A 25,708-nucleotide genomic window follows, 5' to 3' on the forward strand; every position below is an offset into this window, starting at 1 on the left:
CTTTTCAAATTCCTAGCCCAGTCCACCTTTCTTGACTTTTCCAAGCTTTTAATTCAATGCCCTCAAAAGCAATTTTTTTTTTCAATTCCTTCAAGCCTCTAGGCATGGCTGCTTGCATTTTCATACACATGAGCTTCTCGACCTTCTCTATTTTATCTCCAGCCCATTAAATGCATACATGGCTTCCAATTGCATGACACGACTTCCTTTTTGACGTACAAAGAGTATCTAGAAAAAAAACAAGAAATTTGAGTTTCATGAACTTTGAGTTGATGTCAAAAACTCGAAAGAACGATAAATGGCTCAACAGTACCTCACAAGGTGTCAAAGTCGCCATGGATGCTCTCTCAGTACTCACAAGGAACCCTAAGTGCTACAAGTCACGTGAACGTTGTGTTTTTAGCCTCATGAGATACCATGTAAATACAAGAGTTTATATAGCCAGATTAATACGAATTAACTACTAGTTAACCTACATAGAGTTACAATTCTTAAATTAGCCATATAAGGAGAAACTACACATAAATAACCCAAGTGTGTAACTTCTAGGTTATATTCAAGTATGTAAAGGGTATAAATCAGTGTTAATTATGGCCTAGCCATCCATAAGCAAATTTTTTTTTTCAATGTATTTTCTCATCCCCTCCCAAAAAAAAAAAAAAACTAAAGTAGAACATTGTCCTCATTGTGAAAGCATGGGGGAAATAGAAAAAATGTGCATGAGGGGGAAGTAGAGCGTACCTGGGTGGAGAAGTGAGGGAAAAAAAAACTGAAACTAAGGAAAAATGCACCTAAAATTTAACTAAAAATAAAACAAGGTAAAATAAAATGAAAAGAAAGGAAAAAAAAAACATTACAGTCAATCTGACGGAGGCTCTAGGGGAATTTCATCTGGTGGGTGGAGGTCTATAAATTGAACCGGTGAGTCTCCAAATTTGAGTCGTCACAATGAATCAGTCTTGTTACCTGCATAAAAGTTAGCCTCAAATAAATCAATACGTTCTAAGGTACTAGACAAAACACGTATAGTCTGTCTTCCTTGTTTTAACAAGAAATGATCTTTATTCAGTATATTTTCTTGGAAATTCACTTCTTTAAGAATCAATGTTTGAGGCAAAGTTGTCAGAGCAGTTACCTTTGGTTCTTCAGAAGCATCAACATTAAAATTTTTACCTGCTTCCTTGAAATTTAAACTCTCACCATTTTGCTCAACTTCTTTATCGGGTGTACCAATCACCTTACCACTGCGGGGATTTGCTTCATAATTGCACTCCTTGACATTTACTCCAATAGGGAGTGACGGTTCCACGGCTTCCAATCTCTGAGGATAAGGTACGACAAGTTGTTACTCCTTATTCATCTCGGCCTCCTCATTAACCGACTTCTTCACTTCTAAGCTCGCTTCCTCTGATTTTTCTGACTTCATCTGATCCAGATTCCACAAGTCCTATCTGGTCCATGATATTGGTTTGATTTATATTAAAAGGTATTAGAGCAGTGAAATCTCAATGTATGTATTTTTAAAGAAATATATAGAAAGAAAAAGCGAGTTGTTACAGTTGTGATTAGGCCACTCTTAATAAAACTCCTTATGAATTGTGGTATGGCCATAGACCCAATATTGCATATTTCCATGTCTTTGGCTATAAATGTTTTGTTCTTAGAGATAATGAACACTTAGAAAAATTTGATATAAAATCTGATGAAGGTATCTTTCTAAGTTATGCATTGAATAGTAAAGCATATAGAGTGTTTAACAGAAGAACTCTAACTGCTGTAGAATCTATTCATGTAGTATTTGATGAGTCCAATCCCTTTTTTAAAAGAACTGATGAGGATGATCTTGAAATAAGAAAGCAATTAGAAAATTTATCCATTGAAAATAATGTAGAAAAGAGCATTAAAATTAAAGAAACGCCTACTGAGGATAAACAAGTAGAGAGTGAGGTATATGAACTACCTAATGAATGGAAATTTGTAGGAATCACCCCATAGATCAAATTATAGGTGAACCATCACGTGGAGTAGCTACCTGATCATCACTTAGAAATATGGTTAGCCACTTTACATTCTTATCATAAGAGGAGCCTAAAAATGTAAATGAGGCCATTGAAGATGAATCTTGGATGTTATCTATGCCGAAAGAATTAAACCAATTTAAGAGGAACAAAGTCTGGAACTTGGTTCTAGACCTGATGATCACACTGTTATTGGAACTAAATGGGTTTATAGGAACAAGAAAGATGAACAGACTAGTAGCTCAAGGGTACAACCAAGAGGAAGGTAAATATTTTGAGGAAACCTATGCACCTATAGCTAGGATTGAAGTTATTCAAACGTTATTAGCATATGCTACTTTTAAGAACTTCAAATTATATCAAATGGATGTTAAAAATGTATTTCTAAATAACTATATAATTGAGGAAGTATATGTTGAACAACCTCCAAGATTCGAAAACAACAAATTCTCAAATCATGTTTATAAATAGTCTAAGGCCTTGAATGGGTTAAAGCAAGCTCCTAGAGTTTGGTATGAAAGGCTAAGTGGTAATCTATTAGATAATAGGTTTATTAAAGGGAAGATAGACACAACACTCTTCATAAAGGCTAAAAATAAGAACATGCTCCTAGTGTAGAAATATGTAGATGACATCATTTTTGGAGCAACAAATGAAGAGTTGTGTAATGAGTTTGTAGATGCATGCAAAATGAATTCGAAATGTGCATGATAGGTGAACTTAATTTCTTCTCAAGACTTCAGATAAAACAGGTCAAACATGGAATCTTTATAGACCAATCAAAATATATTAGAGAGTTGTTCAAGAAATTCAATATGGAAAATAGTAAAATTTTAGGAAACACCTATGAGTTCTTCAACAAAATTAGATAAAGATAATTAAGGTATACCAGCAGATGTTAAGCTCTACCATGGCATGATTGGTAGTCTGTTATACCTGACCACTAGCAGACCTAATATTATGTTTAGTGTATGTATGTGTGCAAGATTTAGGCCAAGTTACAAGAATACTTAGATACCTTATTGGGATTATTGAACTAGGATTATGGTATCTTAAGTACACTTCATTTGAGATTGTCAGTTACTATGATGCTGACTTTGCCGGTAGTAAAGTAGATAGAAAAAGACGAGCGGCACTTGTCACTTTTAAGGACAATCTCTAGTTTCTTGGTTCTCCAAGAAACAAAACTTAGTTGTACTATCAATAATTGAGGCTGAATATATAGCGGCTGGGAGTTGTTGTGCTCAAACGCTTTAGGTGAAGTAACAACTCATGAATTATGGATTGTACTATGACATGATTCCTATAAAATGTGATAACACTAGTGCAATATATATCTCAAAGAACCCCATATCACACTCACGAACTACGCACGTAAAGATTAGACATCACTTCATTCGTGACCATATACAAAAGGAAGATGTGACACTTGAGTTTGTGAGCATAGATGAGCAATGGGATGATATATTAACAAAACCACTTTAGAAGGATAGGTTTATCCAAATCAGATGTGAATTAGGCTTGATGCACAATAGAGAAGTTAGTTAAAGATAAAATGAATTGAAGTGCATAACTAAGGGGGAGCAACTTGACCTGAAACTACTTTGGCTCTAAAATTAAGCATTTTCATATAATGAACTACACATTTAAACTCTTTTATGAAGACTTGATGCATCTTGATTAAAAGCATGAATATTGAACTGACTTGTTTGCATGCTTGTCTTAATGTTGATTGAAATACTATTTTGTACTCAACATGAAATTTTTTTTTTCTCCAAAATAGTTCTATTTTTGTCAAAATAGAAATTTCTCTAAGTTGAGAAGTTTTTTTTTAATGATTATATCCTTTTGCCTTGGCCCTTTGTGTTGATGTCAAAAGGGTGAGAAATATTTCCTAGCAAAATTGGGCATAAATCTTGTGTAAGAAAACTTGGGGGAGACTTAACTATGTAAACTGTTTTAAAAATCTTTATTGTCTTCATTCTACAATATGTTTAGATTACATTGCAATAATTTTTAATCATGCATATTCATAGGGGGAGCCTTTTTAGGCTAAACCCAAATGGTTGCTCATGTATTTGTCATCATCAAAAAGGGAGAGAATGTTGACTCTATGAGTTCAATCTCATTTTCATAATGACAAATCACATAGTATCTTACCTATGCATTGAGTTTTTGAACAAGATCATTACTTAGCTTGCAAGGATAAGGATGCTATGAAAGTCATGAGGAACTTGAAGCACATACAGTTTAGCTCAGTCCACGGAAGTAGAAGAACAAAAGGATGAAGAAAACTCAATCTTTCAGCTGTAATTTGTATTTAGTCTTGTTTGTATTTACATGTCTCATAAGATATGATAGGAAGCTCAAAATGACCAATAGACTGACCCTAGGATGCATGTTTTTCATGAAATATTCATATACACTTGACCTAGGTTGGATTTGTATTTTAGAAGGTTAATAGGGCTTAAAAGAAGGGCACTCGTCAACTAGTCCCTTGGCCTCGTTGATGAGCAAATACCGAGTCCCTAATTTTCTCAGACAAGCCACTCGTTGACTAATCCCCCGGTCTCATTGACGAGTGAGTGAAGGACACTCATCAACGAGTCTGCAGACAGACCTGACACTCTTGCGCTCAACGGGCAGTATTTTTCTTTAATAAAATTATTTTTAATGATCCAATAGGTAGAAAACATTTAGATGTCAAAAGTGCATTTCAATATCAACCCTAGAAACTTATTTTAGCACTCTTGCCTACATTCTCTCACACTCAAATCATTGTTGGGCATTCTTTTCTTTTATCTTCAAGATCCAAGAGCATCCACTCACATCATCTTGCAAAGTTATATTGATCTTGAGGTCTGGTGAATAAGTTTTTGTTTTAGGCATTCAAATCTTATTTTTCTACTTTCCTACTCACTTTATTTGATGTATCTATTGGGGGCAAAAACTTTAGTTTTCCATATATCCATTGTTTGGAAAATCTTTTGGGAAAAAGTTTATACTAGGACTTGAATCTTTGAAGCATTCTCTTTCATATTGTTTTATTCAAAAATTTCTATTCTCTTATCTTACAAAAGTTATTTATGAGCAAACCCTAGATTCTCCAACTCATACTATTTGAAAAATCAATTTTTGGAGATATATTGCATTGGGTTTAGATCTTTGGAGAAATTCATTATACATATTCTCTCTTGAACTTCAAGTTATATCTTGTGAGAGTATTTAGATTCAATTGTATTCATTAGCTTATTGAGAAGCAGTTGAGTGTATTCAAAATTATTTGTCATCACTTGTATTGAAGGTTCAGGTTGTGAACCGAGAGGAGGAAGTTACACCTTTTGTAAGCAGCAGATTATAAGGAGGTAGCTATGCCTATTGTAAGCAGCAGATTGTAACGAGAAACTCCGTCCCAAGTTAAGGAGCGGTATAGTGGAATCCTTGGATAGTTTGCCCAAGGAGAGGACATAGTTTGTATTTGGCCAAACCTTGTAAAATCTAGAGTTTGCATCTCTCTTCCCTTATCTCATTTTATTTCAGCTTGCGTTTGATTATTTATTTCACATTTGCCTATTGTGTATGTCTTAAATATTTTTTGCACTTGAGATTGATTGGGTAATATTGAATTGTTTGAGATATACATAGCTTGAATCTATTAGGTTGTGTAATACTAAAATCTGTGTATCTCCAAATTTGTACTTGTGTGGTTGGGCTTTCAAAATTAGAAATTATGAGAATTAAATATTTTTGAATACCCAATTCACCCTCCTCTTAGGATTACTCCTAAAATCACAGTTTGGTTGCCAACTAGTATGGCGACTTTTTTGAAAACCAAGCAAGTGTGGATAATCAAACCATTGATTATCTAAATCACCCTATTTATTTTATAAAATGGAGTTACTACTTGATTTGTTTTGAAAAGGAAAATTAAAACAAAACATTTAATAAAAATTATGTTTGGGAGTATGATTGTGAACAATTGTGAACACAAAAGGTAGTCTCTTCAATTCCTTTTTGATGGAATTTAAAGCACTAGCACCCTTAACACCTATTCTATAAATGATTACCGTACTTTCCTTGTTTGTTCGTGTGTCTCTCTTAAGAAAAAAAATTATTTTTTTATGAAAAAAAATATTTTGAAATCATGGAGAATGAAGTAAGCAAGAGCCGATCGACCTTGCCCATTGAGGTTAGTTGATTGCGTACAATAGTTTATCCTTTTTTGGTATTTTTTAAAAAAAAAAAAAAAAAAATTTATGTCCAATCCCACTTTTGAAAAGGCTTTAGTATGGTCTATGCAAAGCACTTAACCTCATGGAGACCCTACTTATGCCTTTCCAAAACAAGCAAAAATTCATACACAAACTTAAAAAGAAAAAATGAAGACTTTTTTTTTTTTTTTTGGTTTTTGGTTGATTGGCTCAATCTACTAATGCAGACTACATATATATTCTCTAGAGAGGAATTAAACCATCTGTAGTTCATCAAAATATTTCAAATTAGAATTTGGAAAACATTTTTGATGATTTTTGAAGTTCTTGGAAAAACTTTTTGTTGAAAAATCTCCTCTTTTTTTTTTTTTAAAGCTTTAATTTTTCAGTGAACTCTCTGAAAAAATAGAGCCTTGAAACCAAATTAAAGTTGAAAAAGAGAATAGTTTTCCATCCCTAAGCCACTTAATAGATGATTACTTAAAAAAAATGTCATTTTTATTACTTTTTAACCTTGAAAAATTGGTGATTTTTTTTTTTTTTTTTTTGTGGGAGAACCACAAGCCTGACTTTAAAACTCATTGAAAGGAAAATTGAAACCTCTAGAAAATGTCCAAAAGCCACATCATGGACATTCATTCCAGAATTATATTTTGAGAAGTTTAAAACACTTGAAAACTCTTGAAAACACTTAAGAAAGTGAATTTTTGATTTTTTTTTTGTGAAAAAATCATTAAATCACATCAAAATATTAGGAAACATACTTGACCATATGGTATGGTGAGTGTTTCGATCCATTAGCATCATTTAAAAGCTAGAAAGGTTTAGAAAAAATGGCCAAAACTTGGCTTCTAAACTAGGTGGTCAACTGCCTTTAGAGGTCAATCAACCATCGATAGTAGCCACGGACTACATTTTTTAACGGAGAAGGGGGTGAAGTCGACTATGCTTGCAGGCAGGTTGACCACATGCATGTCTCTTTTTGGGGAAAAAGAAGAAGAAGAAGCAATTTTACGTATTTTTGTTCAACTTTTTACCAATTCAGATCATGGTTCCCTCTATCTAAATCCTACATGACATCTTCACATCAATATTCATGACTTTCAAGGAAAAAAAATTACAAAAACACATTTGTATTATAAAAATATACCCAATTTCATGCAAAAGGAATGACAAATTAAAACATGGAAATGACCAAAGTTAAAAAACATAGCAAATTTGTTTCAAATGGGGACTCACTCCTTAGAATGCACACATCCCAAAAAGCAAGAAGAGAAAAGGATGTAATTCTCTTCCAAGTTTTTCAAAGTAGAACTCACTTTTTTAACCTCAAGAGTAGTCAAATTTTCTCTATTTTTTATTTCCTTAGCTCTACTTGGATGTGCTAGAAAAGCCTCCAACATGGTTTATTTATAGACCATGTAAAAATTGGAGAAAAATAATTTTAAAATTTTAATGCAAAAAATTCAAATTCAAACTAAAATAATCACCAACCAATAACTACTAATAACCTTGGTCGTTACTTGGCATGTGACAACAATTAAGACACTTGGTACATCCAAATTTGTTGACCAATCAAATCAAAACAACTCAAAACTTCAAATCTTACCACCCCAAGAGGATCGATCGACCCTTATTGGATGGCACTAAAAATAGGAAAGGAGAAAGGAATAGGTTGACTGCCCTTGGTCAACCAATCATTTAGTGGTGTTTCTATGATGTAGCCATACCTAAAACAAAACAGATTAGTGCGATTCTATTGAATATTTATGAACCCATAATCTTATTCCACACTTGCTTGGTCGCCATTCGAGTTGACGCGTTTGGTTTGAACCCCTTGGTCCAAAATGTGTCAATAAAATGAAATTGGATGGAATGGATTTTGAAATTGGAAGGAATGTGTTTAGCAGGATGCTCCTTCGACTCCCGTTGACCTGAAAGAGGAAGAAAAGAAAGGCTTGGAGGACCCGGAGTGTACTCCGGGGGATCACTCTGATGCCTAAGTAAGAGGAATGCTTTTAGAAAGGCTAAATGCAATAGTATAATTGTGTTGAATGACTTACCTTGGACTTTTCTCCGAATCTCTTCTTATAGGGGCTCGAGTTGACCGTAGGTTGGCTCGAATTTATTGTGCGGGGGCGTGAATTGCTCTCCAGCCATAAGTGCGTGCACCTATTACTCGACTATTAAAGTCGCTGGCGTGGATCTCTCCTCCTCTTGATTGGGTTGGAGCTGATTACTCGTCTGGATGTCAAACTCGGAAAAGGTGCAAGATGGGCGTTGACCTGCCCTCATTGGTTAGGTTATTTTGGGCATATTAGTTGTCCCCCCTTTAATTTCAAATTTCTGGAAAGAATTTTGAATAATTGTTTTGTCTGCATCTTGGTTTAATGTTCCCAATCTATATTTGTTTCCTCTTCTTCTCCTTATTCTTCTTCTTCTTCTTCTTCTCTTTCATTTTATTTTATTTTTTTTTTGAACGAGGTGCTAAGCAACCTGTGCCGAGCTGTCCAAGCTGTTCATGCCGAATTGTTTTGTCTGAGCTATTTTGTCCGAGTTCTTTGAAGTGTTGCTCGGGCTGAGCTATTTTGCCGAGCTGTCTTTGCCCGAGCTATCTGTGCCGAGCTGCTACGGCGAGTTCTTTGAGGAGTTGCTCGGGCCGAGCTGTTTTGCCGAGCTGTTTTATCTGAGTTGTCCGTGCCGAGCTGTTTGTGCCGAGCTACTTCGTCTGATCTCTTTAAAGAGTCATTTGGGCCGAGCTGTCTTTCCGGGCTGTAGTAACTGGGAAAAAATAATAATAATAATAAAATTTAATTTTAAAAATATATATAATAATAATAAAATAATAAAATAAAATTAATTAATTAAATTAACAAGTAAAATGAATAGTATGATAAGGAAAATATATATATATATATATATATTGAAGCATGTATATATATATGTGTGTGTGTGTGTGTGTATATATATATATATATAAGTAAGTTATTATGATATGTATTTAATATAAAGGTTAAAGGTGTGTATATATATATATAGAAAGTGGAAAGCTTCTTCAAGAAGCTTACTTGGATATTTTTTTGGAAGTGCTCTCTCTTTCTCTCTCTCTTCTCTCTCTCTCTCTCCTACGACTCTCTCTCTTCGATTCTGGGCTAGTTTTACTCCGGATCGACAAACCGAAACCACCACGACGCTCCTGGCGAAGTTCTCTACAAGTCTGCCGGAGCGGATCGTTAGGGAAACGAAGTTGGATTTCATCCCAAATCCAAGGTAAGACTTTATATTCAATATTTGGATTTTTGACAGTTGAAGAAAGTGATATACGCGTAAAAATACTGAACTTTAATACTGGAAATTTTCAGTTCCAGGGTGTTGATTGGGAACGTTGAGAATCATCCCTAAGTTGAGGTAAGACTTTTATAAGTCGAATTTGACTTAGTGGTAGTTATAGAAAATGTTGTACGTACGAAAATACTAAACTTTAATTCTGCGAGTTTTCATTTTCAGGGTGTTGAGTTGAGAACCTTGTGGGTACGGGAAAGATTTTCTTAGGGGCTTTTTAGAAATCAGGTAAGGGGATAAACTAAGCTAGTTTTGTTTTAAGAAAATGCATGTATATATATATGTAGCATTTGGTTTTAGGAAAAATAAATATATTTATATATATGATTTATATTTGAAAAATACTGTTTAAATGATGATATGTTGAATACGTGGAAAATTTGTTTAGTGTGGCATGAGTATAAAAATGTTGTGAAATACTGTTTTTTTTGGAATGGGGATGATATGGATTTCTATGATGAAAAACCGGTGTACGGGCCGAGATATTTTTATATGTATATGTGATTTGCCGGCGTATGGGCCGTGCTATGTGGATGAGATTTGCCAGCGTATGGGCTGTGCTATGTGATTTGCCAACGTACGGGCTGTGCTATGTGATTGCCGGCGTATGGGCCGTGCTATGTGGTTTGCCAACGTACGTGCTGTGCTATGTGATTTGCCGGCGTACGGGCCGTGCTATGTTAAAATGTGTAATACCGGCGTACGGGCCGATGATTTTTATGATACACGTATATATGTGAAATGATATGATTGATGTGAAAATAAATGATATGAGATATTTATGTATCACGGTTTTAGTATATGTATATGATATCAGAACCTGGTTGGCTTGGTCTAGGCTAGCACTTGCACGGTACCATTGCTATGTGTCCATGGTCCTCGTGATCATGATATCTGTGTTAACGCCGCTGTATGGAGTGGTGTGAGATTGGATGGTCGATGTGGTTATTTTCAAGAAGTGTGCTGTTATCGCCCCTGGTGTACGGACCAGTCTGGGTAGACCTATCGGACCTACAGACTACTGTTTGACTTGGCAGTGGTCGACCAACCATTGTTAGGTCCCCCCTTTGGGCCACACAACCCAGTCATGTGGGGGTAATACATGACAACAGCCAGCTAACCTACCAGGATTGTTTTATGTTATTATTAGTGTATGAGATGAGATATGTTTATAAAAATGCAGTATATTCTGCTATGTGTTGATATGCATATGTTTTCCCAGATTTGATAAACAGTATTGAATATGTTATATATGGTATATGTAGAACACAGAATACTCAGGTTGCCACACACTGGTATTAGTTTATTTCCCTTACTGGGAGGTGTCTCACCCCTAAATCTTATACATTTTTCAAGAGCCCCTAATAGGAGAGCGGGAAAAGCCCCGCTGATCTAGATTAGTTGTTTGCCATCTTTGGAAGGGTAAGTTTTTGGTAGGGACAGTTAGGTTTTGTGGGGATTGTCCCTAGATTTCATTTTTGAGATGTATATACTGTGAGATAGTAATTGTAGTGACTCTGGTATGTGTTATGCACATTATGATGAGATGTGTATGATTTTATACTTTCTGCTGCGTAGGCTTCTGCTGTATGTTTTGTTATATCCCTGGTGCCCACGGGCCCAGGTGGATTGTGACCTGCTGAGTTGGAATGTATGATGTGATGATAATTTATTTATATAAAAAAAATATATATGTGAAAAAGGAGCAGGTCGTTACACGGGTTGTTTGTGCCTAGCTGCTTCATATGAGCTCTTTGAAGAGTCATTTGGGCCGAGCTGTCTTGCCGAGCTGCTTCGTCCGAGCTCTTTGAAAAGTTGCTCGGGCCAAGCTGTCTGATCTGCTCCATTGAGGGACGTTGGCCGACCTGTCCATAAAGGGTATTCGGCTGACCTGTTCCTTGGAGGGAATTTTTGCCAACCTATCCAACCTGCTCCATGTGGGGAAATTGGCCGGCTTGCTCTATGAAGGGAATTTGGCAAACATGTCCCATGGAGGGAATTTTTTCCGACCTACCCGACCTGTTAAGGAGGGGGAATTGGCCGACTTATTCCATGAAAGAAATTTGGCCGACCTATCCGACCTGTTCCTTAGAGGGAGTTTTTGCCGATCATCTGTCCGACTTGCTCCATTGAGGGGAAATTTGGCAGACCTGTCCAATAGAGGGATTTTTTGTCGATCATCTGTCTGACCTGTTCGATGAGGGGGAATAGGCTGACTCAATCTGTTCCATGCATAGAAGTTGTCTGACCTCATCTGAGCCACGCTTATTTGTTGGGCTGTTTATTGGCCTGTCCATTCGTGCTTATCTACTTGGCTGTTTTTGGCCTTTCGAGTCGTGCTCGTCGTTTGGGCCTATAAACCTTATGAGTCGTGCTCATCTGCTGGCCTGTTTTTGGCCCTACGAGTCGTGCTCGTCTTTTGGGCCTATAAGCATGATGAGTCGGGCTCATTTGTTGGGCTGTTTTTGGCCTTGCAAGCTGTGCTCGTCGTTTGGGCCTATAAGCCTGATGAGTCGTGCTCATCTGTTAGGCCATTTTTGGCTTTACGAGTCGTGCTCGTTGTTTGAGTCTGTAAGCCTGATGAGTCGTGCTTATCTGTTGGGCCGTTTTTGGAGCCACGCTTGGCAGCATCGCCTCAGCCACGGGTGTATCATGCTTAGTGAGTCGTGCTCCTTTATTAGATGTCTTATCTACACATTTTCCCGAGGTGTCGTCACATCCTTCTTTTCCTGCAAAAGTGATAAATGGATGCTTTAAATGCACCATACCTTGGGAAGTGGCTTGGATGAAACGTTCTCATTTATGGTCCCCTGTCTGACGTTGCGTCCGAGACGACGTAGTCTTTTCGAGGCGCCGTTTATCCTTGGGAAGTCACGATGTACCTATGTTAGAGATCTCCTGTGGGTTGATGGGATTATTTGCGTCTTTTTTCCCCTCGAGACGCAATCCTTTTTTGGAGAGGAGAGATTTGGAGATTCCCACCTTAGGGATTCGTGCCCTCCTCTCTTTATAAAGGCTAGGAGACTCCTTCATTCTGCACATTTCTTCTGAGTAGAGGACTCCTTCGTTCTTTTCTCTTCTTCAATCCACGGAGTCTCCCATCTGTCGCTAGGTATGCTCCCCCTCTCTACTATATGTTTGTTTTGTTGTTCTTTATGTTCTTCGCTGTTCTTGCGTTAACTTTGTGTTTTTGATCTTTTTTTGTAAGATGACCTTGCTATTTATTTGAGGAACTTTACTATTTTGATCTGCTTGGGCATCTTTTCTTCTTTGTTTTTGTTGGGTGCTTGCCCGTTTGATCTGTTGGTAAGGCATTGTCTCATTCACGCTTTGTTTCCCCTCATGGAGTCTTCTTCACAGCCTATGAGGGTTCTTACTATGGTGAGGAACGCCCGTTGTGGCCTCACCCCTTTCGACTTACAGAATGTTCGTTACTTCTTTGCTATACCATAGGGTATTACTGTTAGGTTACCCTCTATTTCCGAGTCAGCCTTTAACCCAGGTTCCGGAGAGCTCTACCTCTATATAGATTATTTAGATTTGGGTCTCAGGCTTCCTTTTCCCCCCTTTGTCTCTAGTGTATTATGTTTCTACCAGATAGCGCCTTCCCAACTTGTTCCAAACTCCTATCTCTTGCTCACCTGTTTTGCTGTCCTTCTGCTCCGCCTCGGCCACCAGCCAATAGTTCCTCTCTTCAGGAGTTGTTTTCAGATGCGAATACATTTTGTAGAGAAGGAGTTGTACTATTTCAACTCTTTACCAGGTTGTAAACTTTTTTTGTCGAGCGGCTCTTCCATACATAATTGGAAGTCTCGTTACTTCTTTGTTTCGGGAGAGTTGAACTACAAGGGCTCTTTGGTCTGGTCTTCTCCTCTTGATGGTAACGTGGTCTCTACCTTCTCCACCTTCTTCTGCAGGGCTACCAGTAGGTTATCCGCTGACTCAACTTTTTCCTTTCGTCCCTTTTCCTTTGTAGTTCGGGTGCGCCACCTTCTTCCAAGGCTTTCACCCGATGAGCAGGTCATCCTGAAAGAGCTTCGAGCCCTTGGCGAGCAGGGTATTGTCCCTCATGAGGAGCTGCTCCAAGAGCGTGTCCTCGTTCAGTGGGGGATCAACCTCGTTTCCTCAAGTCTCTTTTCGCCTCTGATTTCTATATGTATGTATCCGGACATTATCTCTATTGTTAGTGCTAACTCTTTTTCTCTACCCTTGCAGATATGGACTTCAGCAGATATGAATCTCTCATGGGGGAAGCCAGAAAGCAAAGGGTAAGCAGGAGTAGGAAGAAGAGAAGGGAGATCGAGGGGGAATCTTCCCAAAGGGATGCACCCGCTACAGGTGATTCAGGTGTACATCAAGAAGAGATCAACGTTGCTCCTCCTCCGATCCCTCAGCTTCTTACTGAAGCGATTTTTCATGAGCCGACCAGTTCCGCCTCTGCTCTCCGTCGAGCAGTGCACGCTGAGGATTTTGTGTAGGCCCAATGTACTCTTCCTGATGCTCTTTCCGTGAAGATCCGTCACACCTCATACCAGGTGTATATTCTTTAACTGGCCTTATTCTTCTCCCCATATACATAGTTTTGTTGACTGTTTTGTGTTTTTGTGTTCTCCCTCGGCTGGCAACGATGGCTCTGACCCAAGAGGAGAAGGTTGCCAAGATGTACCGACAGACCTTGGATAACAGGGAGAAGTATGTTGTTGCTCAGAACGAACTGCGCGAGGCCGAGGTCTGTGAGCGGGCTCTGTAAGTCAAGATCGAGCGCCTTCATAGGGAGGAGTTACCTGCCAGGGAAGCTGCCACTGCTGCTACTGCCTCCCGAACTGCAGTAAAGGAGCACAAGGACTCCAACCAGTTCGTCATTGATACTTCCAAAGCATATCGGGTGGGATTCAGGAGGTGCCGGGACCAAGTCAAAACCAAACACCCTGAGCTTCCGCTGAACGGTGTGAGCTCACATGGTTATGGCAATGAGAGTCCGGAATCCATCGAAGATCTGGATGAGGATGAGGAGGGAGAGGAGGAGCAAGCTGGAGAGGGAAGTAAAGTAAGCTAGTTTGTAGGAACTTAACTTGTAATTTTTCAAACTTTATTGACGTAGTACAACTATTGTAATTGATACTTTTATTACAGCACTGCAAGTAGCGCTTTTCAAGAATAGTATTTTTTTAACATTTCCGAGTTCCATGTGTTTTTAATCTCTTTCTCCCCTACATCTTCCAACTTGTATGCCCCTAGTTTTATCTCTGTTGTGACTCTGTATGAGCCCTCCCAATTGGGCTTTAACTTGTGCGACCCTGACTTGGATAGGTTGTTCCGTGCTTTTCTCAGGACTAAGTCTCCCGGCTGGAAATTTCATACTTTGACGCATTTATTGTAGTACATGGCTACTTTCTATTGGTATGCTGCAACTTTTAGACTCGCCTGATCCTGTCGCTCTTCTAGTAGGTCTATTTTTGATCTGAGCTCTTCGTTGTTGGTCTGCTCGCTGAAGTACTGCCTCCGCCAGGAGGGTATCCCTACCTCTGCTGGGATGACCGCATCTGTGCCGAAGGCGAGCATAAAAGGAGTTTCACCTGTTGCCTCCCTCTTGGTGGTGTGGTATGTCCATATGAGTGAAGGGAGTTCCTCTACCCATCTACCTTACATAGACTCGAGTCGCGTCCTCAACCCATGTAGTATCATCCGGTTCATGTTCTCTACCTGTCCATTGCTCTGGGAGTGCACTACTAATGCGAAGACGAGCTTAATAGATAGGTCCGAACAGAACTTTTTGAAGCGTTTGTTGTCGAACTGCCTCCCGTGGTCCGTAATTATTGCCCAAGGGATTCCGAATCGGCAAACCACTGCTATCCACACAAAGCGCGTAATGTTCCGCTCTGTTATGGTGGCTAGTGGTTCGACCTCTACCCACTTAGTAAAATAATCTATTGCTACCAACAAAAACTTTTTTTGGCCAGTCGTCTATGGCAGAGGTTTGAGGATGTCTATCCCCCACTGCGTGAAGGGGCAAGGACTGGTCAGAGGGGAGAGTAGATTAAAGCGTACGTGTGGTACTACTGCGCATCTTTGACATCTGTCGCATCGTTTGACGAGCTCGAACACGTCCTTTTTCATTGTGGGCTAGTAAAATCCCTGCCGCATGACCTTGTGGGCCAGAGCCCTACTGGCAAGGTGGTTTCCGCACACTCCTTCGTGGATTTCCCGTAGTATGTACTCCCCTTCCTCGTTGCTTAGACACCGAAGGTAGGGCAGTGTTAGGGATCACCTGTAGAGCTCCCGGCCCATCGGTGTGTATCTTGCAACTTTCCTCCTCAGCTTTAGAGCTCCTTATTGTTCTCTAGTAGGGATTTGTCCTGAAGGTATAGGAATAGAGACGCTCTCCAATCGTCTTCGCTAATTTTGGACTCTACTGAGTTAATTATGTCCTCGTCGTATGAGGGTCTCCCTATTCGTTCAAGATAAATAGAGTCTTTCCATTCCGAATTGGTTGTTGAGGCCAATTTTGCGAGTGCGTCCGCCTTTTTGTTCTTTTCCCTTGGTACGTGTTCTATGTCAAACTGAACAAATGCTTTTGTGTATTCTCGGGCCTTAAAGAGATATTTCTTCATTCTTTGATCCCTAGCCTCAAATTCTCCTTTCAGCTGCTCTACCACCAGCTGGGAATCACTCAATACCTTGATCTGTGCGACCCCTAATGCTTCTGCCAATCGTAGGCCTGCTAACAAAGCTTCATACTCCGCATCGTTGTTGGTTGCTCTGAACTCCAGCTTTAGTGCAGAAAGAGTTTCACTGCCGTCTGGGGCTGAAAGGATGAATCCAGCTCCCCCTCTAGAAGCGTTAGAGGATCCATCAACATGCAGTGTACATACGTCTGACTTAGTGGATGAATCGGGGAGCCACTCTGTTGTGAAGTCAGCGAGTACCTAGGCCTTGACAGCGGGCCTTGGTTGATACTGTATGTCGAACTCACTTAATTCGATTGACCACTTCGTCATCCTTCCCGAACTCTCCGGCCGCTGCAGAATTTGCCTCATTGGTAGGTTTGTTAACACAACTACCTTGTGGGCTTAAAAATAGGGCCTTAGTTTTCGTGCCGCACAAATGATGGAGAAGGCGGCTTTTTTCGCCGAGCAATAGTTCTTTTCGGCTCCACTCAACACCTTGCTAGTGTAATATATGGGCTGATGCTTCCTGCCTTCTTCCCGTACCAGGACCGAGCTGACGATATTTTCCGTGGATGCTATATATAGATAGAGGTCTTCCCCATTCTTTGCCTTTGTCAAGAGAGGAGGGGATCCAAGGTATTGCTTAAGCTGTTCGAAGGCTTTGGCCTGCTCCTTCCCCCATTCGAATCCTCCCTTCTTCCGTAGTGCTCTGAAGAAAGGTAAACCTTTGTCCCCTGAGCAGGAGACAAACCTGCTGAGGGAGGCTATCCTACCAGTCAAAACTTGGATCTCCTTTTTAGTCCTCGGAGCTTCCATTTCCAGTAGCGCTCGTATTTTATCCGGGTTTGCTTCTATACCTCTATGAGTCACCATAAAGCCCAGGAACTTTCCTGTAGAAACGCCGAATACACACTTCGATGGGTTCAGTTTCATGTGGTACCAGTGAAGAAGCTCGAATGTTTCCCTCAAGTCTTTACAATGTTGCCCTGCTTCCATGCTTTTTACCAACATATCGTCTATGTACGCCTCCATTGTTTTTCCGAGCTGATCTTTAAAGATTTTGTTCACCAACCTCTAATATGTGGCCCCTGCATTTTTTAAGCCAAAGCGCATCACCCGGTAACAATATAAGCCCCTTTCGGTGATGAAAGAAGTTTTTTCCTTGTCATTTCGACTCATAGGGATTTGGTTGCACCCTGAGTAGGCATCCATGAAACTGAGGAGCTCGTGCCCTGAGGTCGAGTCCACTAGTTGATTAATTCGAGGAAGAGGGAATTTGTCCTTCGGGCACGCCTTATTCAGGTCCGTGAAGTCTATGCATGTGCCCTATTTTCCGTTTGGCTTCTTTACTAGAACAACGTTGCTCAGCCACTCCAGGTAGTCTACCTCCCGGACGAAGTTGGCCTGCACTAGCTCTGTCACTTCCTCATCGATTATTTTGATCCGCTCCATTGCGAAGCTCTTTTTTTTTTATTTCACAAGTCGGTGATTGGGGTCGACCTGCAGCCTGTGCTCTATGACTGTAGGATCAATGCCGGGCATATCTGCGGCCGACCAAGTGAACAAATCAGCGAATTTGTCCAACAGTTCGCTCAGTTCCGCTCTCAAGGTGTTAGGCAGGTGACTTCCAATCTGTACACTTCTCTCCTAGTGGTCCTTCAGGTGTATATGCCTGATGTCTTCATCTACTATACTAATTTGGGGATATTCTCCCCTCACTTCTAGATCTTCCACCATTAGAGTTTCTCTAACTTCCATCTTCCCTTTCAGGGCCATTACATAGCAGCTCCGAGCAGCGGCCTGATATCTTTTGGAAAATCCAATCCCTTGGGGTGTTGGGAATTTGATTTTGAGGTGGTATGTTGATGTTATAGCGCGAACTGCGTTGAGGAAATGGCGACCCAAGATGACATTGTACACCGAAGGTCAGTCGACAACAAGGAATTTCGTCAGTGTCGTGACTTGCTGCGGGTTCGTCCCCATTGTCACTGGTAACATAATTATTCCCAAGGGGTGAACAATGTCTCCTCTGAATCCTACTAGGGGGGTCGAGATCGGTTTGAGTCGTTCCTTGCCAATCTTCATCCCGACTAGGACCGACCAGAACATGATGTTAGCTGAGCTCCCATTGTCTATCAATATGTGTCTAACCATGTAATTGGCCACAAGTAGGGAGAGCACCAGGGCATCATCATGTGGCTACTGCACCCCTTCTTTGTCTCCGTTGTCAAAAGTTATGACATCATCTTTTTTGTTTCGTTTGCTACTAGTTCCCCCTTTCTCCATTGATAGCACCTATTTAGCATATCTTTTGCAGGCACTCCCGCTATCTCCTCCACTAGCGGATCCTCCGAAGATCACCGCGATCTCGCCTATGACCTGCTCGTCTTTTTATTTTACGCCATGCCTTCTCTGTTCGAGAGGTTCCCGCACGGGATCTTCTCTTTTCACAAACTTTGACAGGTGTCCTCTTCTTATTAGGACTTCGATTTATTTCTTTAATTGAATGCATTCTTCTATCTCGTGGTCGTGATCCCTGTGGAATGCGCAGAACTTGGACATGTCCCGCTTATGAAGAGGTGTTCGCGTGGGATTAGGCCGCGAGATGTAATCCTTCTTTCTTATTTGCATCAGTAATTCCGAGCGCGGTATGTTCAGGGGTGTGTAGGTGGAGAACTTGTTGTGTTGTCCTCTCATCTTTTGACCAGCGTGTAGCGCACTAGTCTCGTGTCTTTTTGCCGATCTATAGGAATCTCCTATTTCCTTGCTATTGTTTTTCCTTTTCCGCTCTATGCGACTTCCTTTCGTATCCATCATCTCCTCCAGATTGATGTACTTTTGCACTCGAACCATCAGCTCCCCCATGTCTACCGGCGACTTTTTTCCCAGCGAGTATAAGAAGCTTCCAAGCTGGAGAGCCATTGTCAGGGCTGCTAAGGCCACCCCCATGTTTAAGTTGCGGATTTCTAGGGTTGCCGTGTTGAAGCGATGCATAAAATCTTTCAGGGTCTCCTACTCTCCTTGCGCCATACTCATGAGATGGCCAGTTGTTTTAGCAACTCTCCTGCTGCTAAGGAAGTGGCCAGTGAAGAGTTGTTCCATGTCTGAGAAGGAACTGATGGATCCGGGTCGCAGCGTTCAGTACCAATCTCTGGCAGTACCCTTAAGGGTGGTCGCAAAAGCTCGACGCATGATTGCGTCTGGAGCCCCTTGCAACTGCATTAACATTTTAAAATTATCCAGATGATCAATTGGGTCAGATAAACCTTCGTACTTGTCAAAGGTGGGCATCTTGAATCTACTTGGCAATGGAGCCTCCATGATTTCTTTATTGAATGGCGGCTCCGAAGACCTCAGGGATGCTTCCCCATAGTAGGGTTTGGTTCCGCCCTCTTTCATCATCTTCTCTATATGATTTATCTTTTTGATTCTTTCTTCGAGTTCCGTAGATCTTTGTTGGTTGACGCCCACACTGTTTGCATCTTCTACCTTCTTGTTAACATAAGTTTTCTCCTCGTTCTCCACTGGTTTGTTAGCCTACTTGTCTGCGCTGGGGTTCTCTTGCGGTTGGTGGAGGACGTGTCCTTCTTGACTCTTTTGTTGTAAGAGTTGGCTGAGCATGTCCTTCATTTCCTTTTGGAAAGCGAGGAACTCCTCCCTACCAACACCAGTTGACTTAGTAGGCGCGGAATGAATGGATTGGGATGATCCTTTTGCGGCAGGGATGGAGGTAGAACTGTGGGAGGTCGGCATTGTTGGAAGGTCGAAAGTCGAGAGCAAGATATGATCGCCTCTTAAAAGCTGTTCCCACAGACGGCGCCAACTGTTGCAGGATAAAAATAGCCAGATGCTCCTTCGACTCCCGTTGACCTGAAAGAGGAAGAAAAGAAAGGCTTGGAGGACCCGAAGTGTACTCTGGGGGATCACTCCGATGCCTAAGTAAGAGGAATGCTTTTAGAGAGGCTGAATGCAACAGTATAATTGTGTTGAATGACTTACCTTGGCCTTTTCTCCGAATCTCTTTTTATAGGGGCTCAAGTTGACTGTAGGTTGGCTCGAATTTATTGCGCGGGGGCGTGAATCGCTTTCCAGCCATAAGTGCGTGCACCTATTACTCGGCTATTAAAACCGCTGGCGTGGATCTCTCCTCCTCTTGATTGGGTTAGTGTGATTCTATTGAATATTTATGAACTCATAATCTTATTCCACACTTGCTTGGTCCCCATTCGAGTTGATGCGTTTGGTTTGAACCCCTTGGTCCAAAATGTGTCAACAAAATGAAATTGGATGGAGTGGATTTTGAAATTGGATGGAATGGAATTGTAAATCTTTATCGCTTGATTTCTGCATTCTCTTCATTTGAATTTTCGTTACATTTTGTTTCCAAACAAATCCTGACATAAATGTATGTCGTGTTGCAAATAATATTGTACAATATTTTTATAAGGGTAGGTGTTATTGACACTCTAAAAGATATTATTGGCATTTCATATTCGTTTTATCACGTATTAAATTACAAATTTATCCTTTGAGTTTTTGCAAGTGAAAAGGGAAAATAGAGGACAAATTTGTGGTTTCATTGAAAAAATAAAGGGGTAAAATTGTCCTTTGATACACATGTAAAAATAAATGTTGACTACTAAAGATGTAACATCCTCAAAATTCTTACCATTTTTTTTATATATATGTCTGTATCTGTGTATCTACACCCATACCTAAGCAGCAGAAACACAGATCATACAACCATTCACATATATATTATACAATACTAGAATCCAGTATATACAGACCATAACCATACAAAAATACCCCTCCAGCATCATCCACTCAAAAATATACACAACTCTGTCAAAAACTCACTCTATAACCAGGGTAATCAAACTACTCTCTATCTACGAGCCTGATCTGCTCGCCTAAATGGTTCACCTGAAAAATGTTAAAGTAATGGGGTGAGTCGACGCTCAATAAGTGGAAATATGTTACTACTAGTGCGTGGCAACTAAGTTAAGAATACCTTTAAATAACAACTGAATTGTAATACAATAAATAATCTATAAAGCATATCTTTCTTTTCATAATTTAAAATATAACAGTATCATTTATATTTTCTATTTTTCATACTGCTAATATCATACTATAATCATCATATACTATAAAGCTGTATACATATACATAACTGTGCTTATCCCTGGAACTTTGTATGTCATGATTTGACCCCTTATGACAGGGTTGTGCAGCCCGTAGGCGGGACTTCATCTGGTCGACCCTTTAGATAAGTCAATATACTCTATACTACCTCAATTCGACCAAACTGCATCCACTCCTAGGCTCGGTACTTTCTACTACCTCGTCAAACCGGCCCCCTCCACCCAATGATTTGGGGAGCTGCATACTCTTCGAGCACGGTCGACGGTACCCTACTATCTAAGATATGTGGTTGGACTCTATCTGTATATAGTAACAGTACCGTGCTCTGTAATCTATATTTGTACTATATCTATCGGTAATCTTCCCACAAGGATCTAATACTATATACATATATACATATATACTCTTTTACTATTTTCAGCATGTTTTCAGAATTACCATAATGCTATCTTTCTGTACTGTAAATACTGTAATCTCTGTATATTGTATCTGTAGCATCTTGATGCTATCTCTGTATATCTGTCTGTATACTCTATCTATATACTCTGTCTGTATACTCTATATGTTATGGTAATAGGAAACATGTCATACTATAACTTTGTATATACTGTTCTGTATAAAGCTGTGATATATATATATATATATATATATATATACTGATTTGAATATAACTATATACATGTATATATATATATATATATATATATATAAATATATATATGTCTATATCATCAAAATATTCATATAAAAGCTGTATATGCATGTAAATTTCTCTGTATAATATCTGTGAATATATATTTATATCTGTATATTTTGTATGACTCCATATACTGGGAAAAACTATTAAACTATATATACTATCTATATCTGTGTATTTAGTATAGTATGATACATTATAAAAGTTGTATAAATTCTTCATCACATGAAAATCTACTTAGGTCACATAAGTATTTAAACTCATATTCTGTAAATACTATATAATAAACTATTATAAATATGTGTCTATGAAATCTCTAATAGCATTATGAAAACTCCTAGTATAGCATATTTCCCTTACCTTAACTCTGAAAAACCCCTATAAAATTCTGGTTCTATACTTGGAGGGTTCCTAACTCAACATCCTGAAAACATAATCCCCCATAACAAAATATCAGTATTTTCTTACCTACAACATTTTTTATAATTGAGGGAAAGACAAATTCTAAATAAAATGTCTTACCCTGAGATTGGGACGAAATCCAACCCAAATTTTCCAACGATTAGTTTCGGTAGACTTGCAAAGAACTTTGTCAGGAGCGTTGTGGTAGCCTTAGATCTTCAATCAGGCGAGAAACAAGCTCGGAAACGAAGAGAGAAGTGAGAGAGAGACGTAGAGAGAGAGAGAGAGAGAGAGAGAGAGAGAGAGAGAGAGGAGAGAGCAGCGTTAAAAATGGATAAAAATCCAAGTTTTAGCTATTTATTGGACTGGACTTATCGATGAACCACATCATCTCGTCGATGAGTCCTTCAATAATTTCGTCGACTAAATCCACTCCTCGTCGACGAAATTTAGTTTGCTCAAAAACCTCTTTCGGTATTTTCTCGTCGACGAGACATGACTTTGTCGACGAAGTCCCTTATACACTTATCGACGAATCCCCTGTATTTGTTGACGAAATCCTGTGGAAAATCTTTCGGGTTATTTTTCCAAAATGCAATGTCGTCGACGAATGCGAGCGTTTGTTGACGAAACCTGCTGCCTCCTTTCATTTTTGTTTCCATTTTCCTCTCTCTCTCTCTCTTAATATTTAAATATCATTATTTTTTTTCGGGTCCTTACAAAAGATATCTTTTGGAATGCCAATAATGATCCCCTCTTTATAATTCTTAATAAAATTTAGATATATTTTAAAACAAATTAATTATATATTGACATAATTTAATTTACAAATGTTAAAATATTAATATATAAATTTTTTACAAATTTATATTTTTAAAAAATTTAAAAAATAAACATGAATATGAGATAGTTATGTAAATAAAAGTACATGGAAAATTTTTGAAGTTGTATGTGATTGAAAGGAATTCCTTAATTAAAAGTATGCCAATATTAAATTTTAATATTACACAACTTTATGTGGAGCCGTGCAGTTTTCCTCAATTTGGTGGTGGCTTATCAAAATTGATGTTTTGGGTCATAAAAAAAAATAATAAGTTTTCTAATTATGGTTCATACATTTTTTTTTTTTCATTTTTTCAAGGAAAAGAATACTAATATAGGAACTCTTTTAATGAACATATTAATAAGTTTATTAATTATGGTTCATTGACAAAAATTTAATAATTGTTATTTCTTGTTTAATTAGAGATCAAAGAATTAACGAATTACTAAAATTTTTAGTAAATTTTTTAAAAAATATTTGAATGGGATAGTTCACGCTTTACAAAAATTTCAGTAAACTTGAGACAAAATTACTTAATATTTTATGTTTATGTTGTTATTTTTTAATCAAATGAATTTTTTTGAGGTTCATGCACCAAGCATGCAATTAGTAGTTTGCTCCAAAATCCAAACCCCCCTCCACTCTCTCTCTCTCTCATATAGAAATCAGGGCCAGGAGCCATTTCTCGGTCTATCGACTTAGGAATTCGAATTCTTCCCCCTCTCCATATCTGTGAATTTTGACAATGGACAGCTTACCGACGACGTCGAGGCCTGAGAGACGATGGAGATCGAAGAATCTTCAAACGAGCAAGTCCTCCGTCGTCATGGCTTTCTTTTCTTGCCTTGCCTGGCTCTACGTCGCGGGCAGGTCTCTCTCTCTCTCTCTCTCTCTCTCTCTCTCTGAGTTCTTCGTTTGGTTGTCGAGAAACCTGTGGAAAGTGATAGAAGATCGAAGAAATTTTCGAATTTTGCGTTTTGTGTTCTTTTTGTTTCTGAGAAATTGAAGACTTGATTCAGCAAAGCCTGATATAGTTGTCTCAGGTCTTAAAAAACCTAGTACAAAATTTTAATTCCGATATTTCCCTACATTTTCTCAGCGAACAACTATTTTTTATCACTTTAATTTGCTGCAACATGTGGATCGATAATCTATTTACGCTATATTGTTCCGCTTTCCTTAAAATCACGTTTTTTTTTTCTTTTTTTAATTATCACCGTTATTTAATTGCTTATTTATTTATTCGCTTGAGGAATTTTAGGTTGTGGCAAGATTCAGAGAACAGAACGTTGCTGGCTGATCTTCTTAGGATGAACTCGGGCCAGGTTTGTTTCAATTCGAAATGTTCTTAAAAAAAAAAGTCAAAATTTTGAATGATGAAAGCAATCTCACTCCATTTGGACATTAGAAAACATAGAACTTAATTTTGGCTTGTGGAGTGGAGGTTTTTGGTTTGTGGGAGCAAACTCAGCAGAAAGCATAACCCCCCTCCCTCCCCCTCCTTATAATTGTTTCTCTATTGTTCCTTCCATTTTCTCCAAGGCTAAATAAAGGATTGCTGACATGATGTTCTTATTTTTTTATTTTTGATACTATCTAGTGTTTGCTTAATTGTTTTCTGTTTGTTTATTCTTGCTGGTAGAGACCAAAGGTTCTTTCCGTTGAAGATAAGCTAATGATCCTTGGATGCAAGTGCGTTCTGCCAGTATCTGTTCTCTTTCATTTTTACCCAGTTCTAAGGGTTGGAGATTATTATTTTGTTGATATACTGTAAAATCATTCTAGTGTTTTGTGTTCATGGTGGTGATTTTTCAGAGATTTGGAGAAGAGGATTGTGGAAGCTGAGATGGACCTAACTTTGGCAAAGAGTCGAGGATACCAGTCGAAGCAAAGTGGTTCATCGTCAGGCCAGAAGCTTCTCGCTGTTATAGGAGTTTATACTGGATTTGGTAGTCACTTGAAGCGCAATGTGTTTCGAGGCTCTTGGATGCCAAAAGGTCTGTCATGATTTTGTGCCAAACTAAGTTAATCGTGGATAGCAGTGTTGGACAATGCATATATGTCATTACACTGCTGTTCTTTAGATTCATTCAATTGTTTATACATAACTTTTATATTTAATTTTCGTTTTGGATATGATGGTGTTCTCTACTTCATTGCTCGTTTGATGATCTGGCTTGATTAAGTGCAATTTTTTTTCATTGTGACTCTTAGTGGCATTTGGCACGCAGAATCAACAGGTTCTTGAAAATACTCATTAAGTCTCGAACATACCCATGTTTGGTTCACGTTTTATAACTAGGAATCCTATTCTTAGGAATGGTTCATATTCTCATGACTTTCTTAATGCAATGGTGCCCCACCCCTATTTAAATATGTGGCTTTGTGGATTCATAACT

General features: G+C 38.9%; 1 protein-coding gene across 1 annotated transcript; it reads left to right on the forward strand.

Annotated features, from left to right (window-relative positions):
- Positions 1-23,899: 23,899 nt before the first annotated feature.
- Positions 23,900-25,549, forward strand: LOC131147245 (hydroxyproline O-galactosyltransferase HPGT3-like; the record flags this gene model as incomplete). Its single annotated transcript, XM_058097006.1, has 5 exons — positions 23,900-24,179; positions 24,571-24,634; positions 24,952-25,001; positions 25,125-25,306; positions 25,524-25,549. Coding segments are annotated over exons 1-5 (447 nt in total), but the record flags the coding sequence as incomplete, so codon positions are not given.
- Positions 25,550-25,708: the final 159 nt, after the last annotated feature.

This window comes from Malania oleifera, unplaced genomic scaffold (genome assembly GCF_029873635.1).
Source record: "Malania oleifera isolate guangnan ecotype guangnan unplaced genomic scaffold, ASM2987363v1 ctg844, whole genome shotgun sequence".
In the NCBI taxonomy this organism is placed as follows: Eukaryota; Viridiplantae; Streptophyta; class Magnoliopsida; order Santalales; family Ximeniaceae; genus Malania; species Malania oleifera.